We start from the raw sequence: 12883 nt of genomic DNA, 5'->3' as shown, positions 1-12883 counted from the left end.
TCAACAAATACATTCCCTTCACTGTACAAATTACCTTTTCCTGACATCTGCTCATACCTACACTGCCAACTCTATTCTGCAGATTTTTTTTAAGGGCTGCCCTGTTCCTTTGGAATTCCCTCCACCTGTGCCATCAGACTCTGCCCTGGTCTCTAGTCCTTTAAAAAGTCAATGATAACATGCCTCTCTTTAGGAAAGCTTACCATCTTCCTGAGTGACGCTTCTCTGATTTTACTTGTCCTCAACAGTTCCTTCGCCTTCATAGCCCAACTCACAATTGCTGCTGCCGCTGTTTGGTTCTTCCACACTTCACTTTTACTAGTAATTTTATCCATCAATCCCTACCCCTCTCTGACATACTGTTTTTTCTCTAGTGAGTCTTTACTCTTTCCTCATAGATTGTACACTGATCAGCCACGGGATACAAACCACCTGCCTAATATAGTGCAGGTCCACCTCGTGCTGAGAATACTGCTCTAATGTGTTGAGGCATGAACTCCACAAGTCCTGAATGCATCCTGTTGTATCTTGCACGAAGACTTAGGCAGCAGATCCTTTAAGTCCTGTGAGATGGAAGTGTGGTCTTCATGGATCGGATTTGTTGTTTAAGCACATCCCACAGATGCTCATTCAGATTGAGCACCCTGATCTCTTTGTAATGTTTCTCAAACCATTCCTGAACAATTTTCACAGTGTAGCAGGGTGCATTATCCTGCTGAAAGAGGCCTCTGCCATCAAGGGTTACGTTGTCTGCAACAATCTCTAGGTAGGTGATACAGTCAAAGTAACATGCACATGAATGCAAGGACCCATGGTTTCCCAGCAAAACAATGAAAAGAGCATCACACTGCCTTTGTATCCTGCTGCCATCTCTTTCACAGGTATACAACGCACATGCACCTGGAAATCCACCTGATCTAACAGAAAACGTAATTCATTAGATGAGGCAACCATCTTCCATTGCTCCATGGTCCAGTTAAAGGCACTTTAGGCAGGGAACACAGCCCCATAGGCAGTATAAACTGTGATGCACTGCATGTTATGACACCTTTCTATCAATGCCAGCTTTAAGGTTTCAGCAATGTGAGCTACAGTAGTTATTCTGTGTGAACGGACCAGATGGTCAAGCCTTTGCTCCCCATGTTATCAATGAGCCCTGGGTGACTATGGACCTGACACATGTTCACTAGTTGTCCTTCTTTGCACCACTTTTGGTAGGTACTAACCACTGCATAACAGGAACACCCCACAATAATTGCCATTTTGGAGAGTCTGCCCATTTTCCTGCTCCCAACACATGAAATTCAAGAAATGACTGTTCACTTGCTGCCTAATATATCCCACCCCTTGACATGTGCCATTCTAACACTATAATTAATGTTATTCACTTTCCACTGTTAGTGGATTTGTTGTGGCTGATTAGTGTAAGATCGTTTGAGCACGACATTCCTCAACTCTTGTCTCTGTTCTATTCTGTATGTAAGTTCCTTGATGTCAAATATCTCCATTATATATATATACTTTCCACTTCTTACTCTTTCTCTTGACCCATTATAAAACCATTATATATATATATATATATATATATATATATATATATATATATATATATATATATATATATATAATGGTTTTATAATGGGTCAAGAGAAAGAAAAACCATTATATATATATATATATATATATATATAATGGTTTTATAATGGGTCAAGAGAAAGAGTAAGAAGTGGGCACTGATATATACAGTATACAGTATCTCACAAAAGTGAGTACACCCCTCACATTTTTGTAAATATTTTATTATATCTTTTCATGTGACAACACTGAAGAAATTACACTCTGCTACAAGGTAAAGTAACAAGTATACAGCCTCTATAACAGTGTAAATTTGCTGTCTCCTCAAAATAACTCTACACACAGCCATTAATGTCTAAACCGTTGGCAACAAAAGTGAGTAAGATTTTTAGACTACCTATTTGCTTTGGGGCAGTCTTTTATACTTTTAGTTTTTATTTTATTTTATTTGTACCTGGCACAACCTATTTCCCATACACATCAGGTCCATCATCAAAAGTATCCTAGGTTGGGATTGTTCCACGCACGCTGTTACCATAGAGCGGTTTGTCTGCTCTCAAAATTGTAAGTACATTTCATTTTACTATTACATATTTGAAAATATGGAGAGCACTATGGGCCTTCTTTTTCTTTAATTGCATATACACTACACTACAGCTACCATCTGAGGGATATCCTACAAGTGGGGAGTTGAAATACCACTGTAAGCTGTTTTACCGAGAGCTGGTTATAGCTCTGAAAAATGTGAGTTGGCAATTTTTAGTTCTATGTTGCCTATAGTCCATATACTTACAATACTGCACTATTGGTCTCCTATTTTCTCTTTTGCATATGCCATTGATGTGTGATACCACTCCGGAGACATCTTATTCAACATTTGAAGACTTTAAAAACCTCAGAAAGGACATCTTTTATCTTTTACTTGGTACCTTTTTTTTATTACTTACCACAATATTGAATTTATTTTGGAGCTACCTATATCCTTTGTTCCGAGAGTGTATGTGTGTTTGTCAATGACAGTGTATATGTATTTATCAAAGAGTGTATATGTGTTTGTCAGTGAGTTTGTATGTTTGTCTGTCAAAGAGTGTATGTGTGTTTGTCAGTAAGAGTGTATATGTGTTTGTTTGTCACTGAGAGTGTATGTGTGTTTGTTTGTCACTGAGAGTGTATGTGTGTTTGTCACTGAGAGTGTATGTGTTTGTCAGTGAGTGTGTATGTGGGTTTGTCGGTGAGTGTGTATGTGTGTTTCTCAGTGAGAGTGTGTATGTGTTTGTCAGTGAGTTTGTATGTGTGTCTGTCAGTGTGTGTCTGCCAGTGAGTGTGTATGCATTTGTTAGTGAATGTGTATGTCTGTCACTGAGTGTGTGTGTGTGTCAGCTAGTGTATGTGTGTCTATCAGTGAATGTGTGTCTGTCAGTGAATATGTATGTGTGTGTCTGTCAGTGAGTATATGTGTGGCTCAGTGTGTGTGTGTGTGACTCTGATTTGGTGTGTGTCTGATTCTGATTTGATGCGTTTCTGACACTGAGTGAGTATCTGTCAGTAAGTGTGTGTGCATGTGTGTGTATGTGTGTTTGTCGGTGAATGTGTGTGTTCGTCAGTGAATGTGAGTGTGTGTCTGTCAGTGAGTGTGTGTAACTTTGAGTGAGTGTAACTGTGAATGAGTGAGTGAGTGTGTATGTCTGTCAGTGAGGGTGTGTGTTTCAGTGAAAGTTTGTGTTAGTTAAACAGTGTGTGTTTTGTTCAGTTGTACCTTTACCATTCTCTGAGCATAAGCATGTATGTCCCCTTATCTCTCCTTAGTGCACACGTCTTCATGCCCTTTTGTTTCTCACTTTTGGGGCTTATTTACTAAACAGCAAACTGTGCTGATGTGAAAAATTAATTATACATTTTCGATCAATTTGCAGAATTACAAAGATTCTTGCATTCAGCACTTTTCCCAACTTGGTCTTTTTGGCTTAATTTATTGCAATTTATGCTTGAATTTACCACAATCAAATGCACTGTGAAAAAAAAAACATGTGCATTCCCTTTCTAAAATATGTGCCTCTTTGTATTTCTGTAAAGACAGCCAGTCTGTGAAGTTAAAGCTTAAAGTATTTGCATTTAATTTACAGTTGTATGTGTCAGAAATTGGCAGGTGATAGCATAGAAAAAAAAAAACAAATTAAAAGATATCAAGGTGACAAAATTGATTTAATTTATTTTATTGTTTATATTTATATATATATATATATATATTTATTTTTTTACTGCATTAACCCACTACACTTAAAAACTGCCAAATAACAACACTGATAGATTTTTAGGTGCCTTATATGCCCTATATGGGCCCTATAATGCCCATCATATAATAAATGTATACAAGGAGGTAGAAACTGATAGAATGCCACTTGGATAGAAACAAAGCCTGCCTGACGTTCAGACTCTGGTTGGTTCTCACATAATTTATTCTAGCAGACATAAATGGTTTTGCTAGCTGCCTTCCTCTTAATTGGGAATTTACTTTTAAAATAATACTAGTTAGAGTACACTGCAGTGTGTAGTGTCATTGAATAGCGTTATGTGCCTGCATTGTGAGTTCTGGACTGACACAGTCTATCAAAGCAGAATTTAGAAACACGAGAAAATAAATTACTTTAAAAAAAATTATATTAACTGTATTGGTTTGTACAGAAATCAGCAATGAAACATTATTGCCAACAGCATCTGAGCTGACACAGTATGATCCTAATATTACTGCATTGCCCAAACATTGAAAAAATCTATTGTTATTGAAAGTCAATTTACACTGAAAGCATGTGTGGGGAGAGATATATAACTGTAAACACAGAAAAAATTTATTATACAAACCAAACAAAAGCTTAATATCAAGGCTCAAAATTCAATCAGACAAGCCATTTAATGAAACCGACCCTCTTTATCTTATTTCACATATACATACAAACACACAGACACACACACAGACACACGATATTCACAAAGTAAGATACCAGGAAAGATTTAAGTAACACAGTGATTGGATTCTTGGAACTGTAAAGCAAATTGTTTGATGGAAGGTAATAGGTTGGGCTTTATCTGCTAAACACCAATTCATAACCATTAGAGAACCAAAATGTGCTAAATTTAGGCAAAGTGACAGAATTTTCAGTTCAGAGAATAACTCTCAACATCTATGCAGAGTTATTTACCAAACTGTACATTGTCAGGGATTCGCCAGAGAATTGCTAAATGGAGGCCAGATCAGCCGAGGTGGAAACACAGCTGAGTTGGTGATTTTTTTCAAATTTGCCAATTTAGATCCAACATTGCAATTCCCTGGGGAATTTCTGACAATTCACACTTTATTAATAACTATGCCCACAGTTCCTAAGCACTAACACGGCAAGAAGGCATTGATGTGGAAACTGCTTTCGAAATGAGCTGTTTACTGACTACATTATTTACTGTAACTTATTTTAATATGCAGGGTGCACAGAAATAAACGTGATGATGTAGATGGTACTACATCACACGAAATAAGAAAGAGGTGTTTTTGTTAAATGTGTTAAATTACTAACAGGATTTAATCAGAATTCAATGAATTGTGTGCTCACTGTTGTACTGTTTCGAGGCAATGGGGAGAATCTACTGCCAAAAATAGTGTTAAATATACAGAGAAAAGTGTGTTATCCAACTGTCTTTCTGTTAGCTACAGCCAATAAAGGTGGGGCGTGTAGGAAAATAATGCACTGTGGATATTAGAACTGATTTAACCCCTTAAGGACCAAACTTCTGGAATAAAAGGGAATCATGACATGTCACACATGTCATGTGTCCTTAAGGGTTTAAAGATATTCTATTGAAGGAATTCATTGCAAAGCAACCAGTCTGGCAGACATCTCAGTGTTCACATAATGCAGTTGCTAGGAAGAGCAATGCTGTATCGTGATTGTGGATTATATTATAAATTCAATACGTGCATACCATGTGAATAAGGTGAAATATTTCAACTGCAGTTTGTATGATCTCTTCATTTAATGGGCAGTAATACGATCTACAGAAAGTCACGTTTCATTTAAATAACTCTATATTCTACTTTGTTCATTTGCAATTTTGGATGAACCGTCTCTGTGAGGCCTGAATGCCTTGACATCTTAAAGTTTAATAGGTATATTCATTATTTTATAGAAAATGGTATTAAAAAAGTTCATATTTTTAATCTTTAATATGGATATAGAAACTGTAGTGAGCATTCTAATAAGGAAGATATTTTGAGTTCTGTGATATACTGCTTACTTTTGTGTATTTATATTATATATCAATACTTTATGTGTCCTTTAGCCCCTTAACGATATATGTCGGAAATATTCTGTCACGATTCCATTTTATTTCTGAAGTTGTGTTCTTAAGGGGTTAATCATGAATATTCGGCTTGAATAGCATGTTGGGATGAAGTTAACGAAAAATATCATACATATTCATCATACTGCAGCTGTTTGTATTTGCTCCATATAACAGTCACAGCCATCCAAATATACTATCTCAGTGTTAGCTACACTAAACATTAAAGACACAGGATTTATTCACTAACTGGGTATTTGTGGAGAATTTAGGAGGGTTTCACAGTATCTAAGCCAAAATAGAAGAAGTGATAAAATAGCTGAATTTTTTAAATTTATTTTTTATCTTTAGCTATTTTTGGCCTAAAAGTCTCTCGTCAAAGATTCCCAGTTAAGCAATTAATCCCCTAACAGTTTATACACACAGGTTGACACTCATTTTCCAAAATAATAGCTGTAATGCCACAAAGTGCCCCACCTATGGGGAAAATAAGCTTGCCCAGTTCCTCCAAAATATCACAGTAAACTAATAACACAACAAAGGCAGTCATTTGCTGTTGTCGAAAATAAGGGTATTTTTGTTGGAGAGATTAGCTCCGATGACATTGATGTGTGCAGGTTAGATCTATATTGCTAATTTAATGACCCATGCAGAGATATAGGATATAGTTGACAGACTGATAGATGTGTGGGTCATGCGAGAATTTAAAATATGACTACAGATTGGGATTGAGAAACTGAAATCACACACTTAGTTACCTTTTCAGGGGCTGGGAACTGCAGATGATTTACATCCAAGGGAGTGATCAAGGGTACTGTTTGAAAACCATCTTCCCCAGAAGGATCTTTGCTGTTCTTATCGCTCAGATTACTCCCCAGTTTCACCATCCTTGCTCCTTTCAGTCTACACCTCTAAGTTGATGAATATATTCCTTGCTAGAAATAAAAATAAAAGAAAACAGAAAGGATTGAGTTCGCAAAAGCAGTCTACATAGCAAGTCAGTATCAACCATTTAAACACAAATCATATGTTATGCCACCATCACAATCTGGACCCTAACGATGATGTGCTAATATGGAATATCTTGCTAATATAGCATTTATTTATCAATACAGCCTTGCCACAGTTAAATGAGTGAAAATCACATTTTGATAAAGCTGGCTTGTTTTTGTATAGCTATAATAATTCAGTCATTAGGGGTTAGTGCAATTATTGTAGCTATTTCCCTGTTCACCATACCTTTACCTCCCTTTAATGCAGTAGTTATGGTATTTAAAGCACCCACCCTATAGTGAACGCTATCTGCAGCTAATGGCTATATACAGCATTCTGTTCCAGAACTAGACATACAGGCTACATCTGCCTGATTAATGCAGCACAAACAGACACCCATAGTTCTGCATGCAAGGGGGTTGGGGGGGTTTCTTTGCACATGGAACAGCAGTTGATACACAGAAGAAGGGGATACTCACTGACAGGCGTGATACTTCAATAGATAGGTCTGCAGGAGCTGATCCAGGCGCTGTCCCTAGTCCTGAAGCGGATAGAGATTCTGAATACAGGGGCTTCCTAGAGGTACTGAAGGCAAAAAGAAGCTTAGCTCCTGCGACACTACGGCTGAAGCTTCATCCCTGAACCCCTGAGCACTGCTGCCACCTGGTGTCCAAAAAGCAGAACACTAAACTAGTCTTGAAGAATTAGTCCTGCCACTGCATTGCCTACACACTCAATAATACCTCCTACAGAATAAGGAGGAGGATGTGGAACTGGCATGTTAGATGACTTATCGTTGTGTTACTATGGCAATAATACTCAGTCTGGGAAAGAAAAGCATTATCTGACTAGGTCTTGTAGGTTATTGTGAAATGACCTAAGTACCAGAGATACAAAGTACTTTTTTCTATGTGTATGTAAGACTTCTTTTTTTTTTTTTCTCTAAGAGACATATTACGCACTTTAAATGTAAAAATACATGACATGTTTCCTTGGAGACCAGATTAAAAGCAATCCACCAGACCATGCAGTTTACCATACATCAGGAAATGTGAATTAACCCATGACATAAATAGTTCATTATCAATTATAGGGCTCATTGTACCTCAGCAGACAGCACTGAGAACACACACAGGGAACAGTGACTCTTACAGGAAGCAACAGCAGATAATACATAAATATACCTTTTAATAATTGTCTTCTTTGCAGCAATGTTTCCCCCTAAGGGACTTTAAGCAATTTATACGGATACATATAGTAAAGTCCAATATAGGTGCAGGATGCATCAAAAATCCTTCAAAAAGGAATTGTTACTACCAAAAAATGTGGTATTTCCATTTCCTTTTCTCCCATTAAATAATCTTTCAACATTTACTGAGGTATAATACAGGAGACATTAGTAAATAAATTTAAAAAAACTTCTTACCTCTGCTGTGCTACTATTGTTTCGCCGTCCCATGATGCCTCAGGGCCATGCACGGTTGCTCAAAATGTTCTCCAGTAGAGCCGCACACATACATGTGGCAATGCAAGAGTTTACTCATTTGCAATGTTTGCTGGGCTTTGCCTAGCAACGCATATACATTTTAAAACAATAATAAAAGAAAATAATTGTAAAAAGATTTATTAAAAATATCATAAAATATCATAGTTAGCTGTTAAGCTGTGCTAGAATTTAGCAAGTAAAAGTTCCTTTTTAAAGACAGATATGAGCACTCCAATATTAATTTGCTCAACTCCAAATTGTAGTGAATTTAAATCCAAATTTTGAAAATTGTTCAATAATTCTCCATAGTCACGGCGTGGCTATTTTAGCCACAGTTTTAAACTCATTCCAATGTATTAATGTATCCCAATTAAACTCATTCCAATGTATTTAGTAACTGTCAGAGTTATTTACGAAACACCAAATTGGAGCAAATTAAATTTGAATGGGAAAAATGTAGCAACAATAGCCAAATTGTCACTAAACAAAAACTCTGCCCACCCACACACCTCCAAATGTTGATGGCCCAAAACTTCCAGAATTATTTGAATGCGCTAGGTAAGGACTGTCAAACATACATGCCACAAATCATGGGCCAGGTCAAACCGGGCATCCTTTTAATAGCACACCAGACCATACGCATGTCACAGCACTAGTTTCCCCTGACGGTCTGCTGGGAGAAAGTGAGTTAAATGTGACACCCCCGCCACATAATAATCATTTGAGGTGCTGAAGTATGAGAAGCCTGGTTTAAAGACTCACTCTGGGCATCACAACCACTGCATCTTGATGAAGTTGCTATGGTACAAATTCTCTGTCCCTGCATTCATTTTTTTCAAATGTTTCATTCCTGAATTAAAAACCCGTTTAATTTCTGTGTCACAGGCCTGCCTCCCAGGGCTAGCAGATGTAGTCTCTCCTGGCTGGTAATATCAGTTTTGTGCAGTTTTTGTAATCAGTCATCAGCTCACACAACATGATACTATCACACATTGGACAGGATGCACAGTTTCTCCCTGTCTGTCTCACAGACTTCCAAAGTCCCTGTAGCCTGGCTGTCAGACAATGAAACTATTTTACTCCCTGATTTAAATTAAAAAAAAAAAAAAAAAAAACATGGTTCTAGATTTTGACCATTCACCCTTTCTAAGCGCAGGGTTCCGAAGACAAAAGGAAGATAAGCCCTACTTTTGAGAATGTATGTCCATTCAATTTGAGTACAAGGAGTTGGCTGCCTTTGCTGGACTATAATTCCTTAATTCCTGTTATGTCCCATAAAATTCTGTCTGAGGCTGGAGGGAGTCGAAATACACATAGGATATAATGACATAGTTGGGCAACTACCTGCAAAACAGTCTATGAGATATGAGAGACTTTTAGTTTGATTAAGTGAAGTATGATTGCTTGAAAAGGATACACTCTGGTGTCTGGAAGACAGACTCCTAGGCAACCTAGAAATCTAAAAACGTGTGCTGTTGTTGCCCAGGACACAGATCTTTATTTTGGAAAGAATAGCCTCCATCACACTTATGTGGGCATAATCTGATCTGCATTTAAGGCCTTCATAAGGGGCACATTGATTCACTATTCAGCAAGGAGATAAACAGTTAGAAATGAGAACCCACCCCACCTAATTCAGAACTTAAAGGAACTACTATAGAAACACCAAATGAAACATGAAGAATAGGGACCATTGGTTTCAGCTGCTTATGGATGAGGTGTGCATGCTAATATTTAAAAAGGAAAAGGTATATATTTTATGCATAGATATCACCATTGAAGTGATATATCATGTAATCAAAGGACTGAAAAGCAAAAAAACTGCAGGTCCAAATGAATTCATCTAATCTTTCTATTAAAAAAAAAAAATCAAATATTTGATAGCCTCACATCTTCTTAAATTGTATAACAGAAAAAATTCAGACGGGCTACAAAATTGATAAAAGGAAAAAAATATATAATTTTGCCTCTTTATAAATCGCTGGTAAGACCACACCTTGAATATGCTGTGCAATTTTGGGCACCTGCTCTAAAGAAAGATATCATGGCACTAGAAAAAGTGCAGAGACGAGCTACAAAATTGATAAAAGGAATGGAGCATTTTAGTTATGAAGAAAGGTTAAAAAATGTAAATCTCTTCAGTTTGGAAAAACGGCGCCTGAGAGGGGATATGATAACATTATACAAATATATTCGGGGCCAGTACAAACCATTATCTGTAAATCTATTCATAAACAGGGCTATAAATAGGCAGGGCCGGTGCAAGGATTTTTGCCGCCCTAGGCAAAAGTAAAGTTTGCCGCCCCCACCCCCCCTATTGACGTCACAATGCCCCATGTTAACTAACGCAAGTGCTGCAGTGCCGCCGTGTTTACATTAAAAGGCCTGCAGGGACAGGCTATAGACACCAGAACCACTACATTAAGCTGCAGTGGTTCTGGGGACTAAAGTGTCCCTTTAATGTGAGGTAAATTAGAGATTAGTGCCACGAATAATATACTAGATTGCCTACTTACAATCAGATGAGGATGGTGATGGGCTCTAGCTGCAGTCTGGCTCCACTCGTCTGGTGTAGAACAGGCTCTCTGGAGGCTGTTTGTGTTCTGGGAGAACGGAAAGCAGCTCCATTTTTTTAAAGGCCCTTTACACAGCTCATGGTCTGGGCCCCAGGGTCCACCTTCATGTTCCACTAAATAGTTTGTTCACAGGAGTAGGGGATGTCCTGATATGTGTGTAAGGAATGCATTGTGTGAATCTGTGTTTGTATGTGTAAGGGCTGCAATGTGTGTTTCTGTGTATGTACGGGATGCAGTGTGTGCGTCTGTAAGGGGTGCATTGAGTGTGTGTAAGGGGTGCATTGAGTGTGTGTAAGGAATGCATTGTGTGTTTCTGTGTGTGTAAGGGATGCATTGTATGTAAGGGTTGAATTGCTTGTGTGTGTGTCTGTGTGTGTAATGCATTGTGTGTTTTTCTGTGTGCAAGGGGTGCATTGTGTGTGTGATGGATGTCAATCCCTCCCTCCTCCCTCGTCACTCTCTTCTCCCCCTCTCCCCCCCTCGTCACTCTCTTCTCTCCCCCCCCTCGTCACTCTCTTCTCTCCCCCCCCTGTCCCTCTCTTCTCTCCCCCCCTTGTCCCTCTCTTCTCCCCCCCCTTGTCCCTCTCTTCTCCCCCCTCCCTTGTCACTCTCTTCTCCCCTCCCCACACGCATTCCCCCTCCTAACCCCGTCAATTCCACTCCCTGTCAATTACTTCCCCCCCACCTTGTCAATTTATTTCCCCCCCCTTTCAATTTATTCCCCCACCCTGCCTGTCCATTTATTCCCCCACCCTCCCTGTCCATTTACCCCCCCTTCCCTGTCCATTTATTCTCCCTGTCCATTTATTCCCCCCTCCCTGTCCATTTATTTCTCCCCCCCTCCATGTCCATTTATTTCCCCCCCTCCCTCTCCATTTATTTCTCCTCCCCCCCTCTCTCTCCATTTATTTCTCCTCCCCCCCTCCCTCTCCATTTATTTCCCCCCCCTCCCTCTCCATTTATTTCTCCTGCCCTCCCCTCCCTCCCTCTCCATTTATTTCTCCTGCCCTCCCCTCCCTCCCTCTCCATTTATTTCTCCCCCCTCCCTCCCTCTCCATTTATTTCTCCCCCCTCCCTCTCCATTTATTTCTCCCCCCTCCCTCCCTTTCCATTTATTTCTCCCCCCCCTTTATTCCCCCCACCCTCCCCTACCTATGTTGTAGCGTGGCCGAGCTCTGTACTGTCCGCGGGTACAGGGAGCTTTTGTTTCCTGTACCCGGCCGGACTAAAAGGAAGTGAACACTCAGTGTTCACTTCCTGTTAGTCCGTCCGGGTACAGGAGACAAATGCTCCCTGTACCGGCGGACAGTACAGAGCTCGGCCACGCTACAGTGAAGGAGTGACAGGAGGGAGCGCTGAGCGCTTCCCTCCTGTCAGCTCCTCTCTTCATGCTGCGCCCGGGCGGCTGCAGCATTAGGGGGGCCGGCGCTCCTGGCGGCGCCCCTTCCCAAGGGGCGCCCTAGGCGGCTGCCTAGTCCGCCTTAATGGTAGCGCCGGCCCTGTAAATAGGACACGAGGTCACACATTTAGGCTTGAAGAAAGGAGATTTCATCTAAGGCAAAGAAAAGTTTTTTTTTTACAGTAAGAGCAATAAGGATATGGACTTCTCTGCCTGCAGAGGTGGTTTTGTCAGAGTCTATACAGATGTTTAAACTGCAATTGGATAAATACTTGAAAAAACATAACATACAGGGATATAATTTCTAATTAGTGGGGTAATAGCTGCTTGATCCAAGGAGACATCTGACTGCTATTTTGGGGTCAAGAAGGAATTTTTTCTTAGTTTGTTGCAAAATTGGAAGCGCTTCAGACTGGGTTTTTTGCCTTCTTTTGGATCAACAGCAAAAGTATATGTGAGGAAGGCTGAACTTGATGGACGCAAGTCTCTTTTCAGCTATGTAACTATGTAAATATGTAACATTTT

General features: G+C 39.4%; 1 protein-coding gene across 1 annotated transcript in view; it reads right to left on the bottom strand.

The window, feature by feature from the left end:
- NSG2 (neuronal vesicle trafficking associated 2) overlaps window positions 1–7588 on the bottom strand; it is a 96381-nt gene extending 88793 nt beyond the window's left edge. Inside the window, exons 1-2 of the mRNA XM_063447369.1 lie at window positions 7377–7588; window positions 6663–6839 (exon numbers count right to left, since the gene is read on the bottom strand). Of these exons, the coding sequence (XP_063303439.1) occupies window positions 6663–6791 (129 nt within the window). The 5' untranslated portion in view covers window positions 6792–6839; window positions 7377–7588. The remainder of the gene's footprint in view (window positions 1–6662; window positions 6840–7376) is intronic.
- Between the last annotated feature and the right edge of the window lie 5295 nt (window positions 7589–12883).

This window comes from Pelobates fuscus, chromosome 3 (genome assembly GCF_036172605.1).
Source record: "Pelobates fuscus isolate aPelFus1 chromosome 3, aPelFus1.pri, whole genome shotgun sequence".
Classification (NCBI taxonomy): domain Eukaryota; kingdom Metazoa; phylum Chordata; class Amphibia; order Anura; family Pelobatidae; genus Pelobates; species Pelobates fuscus.
This window is presented reverse-complemented; position numbering and strand designations above follow the sequence as displayed.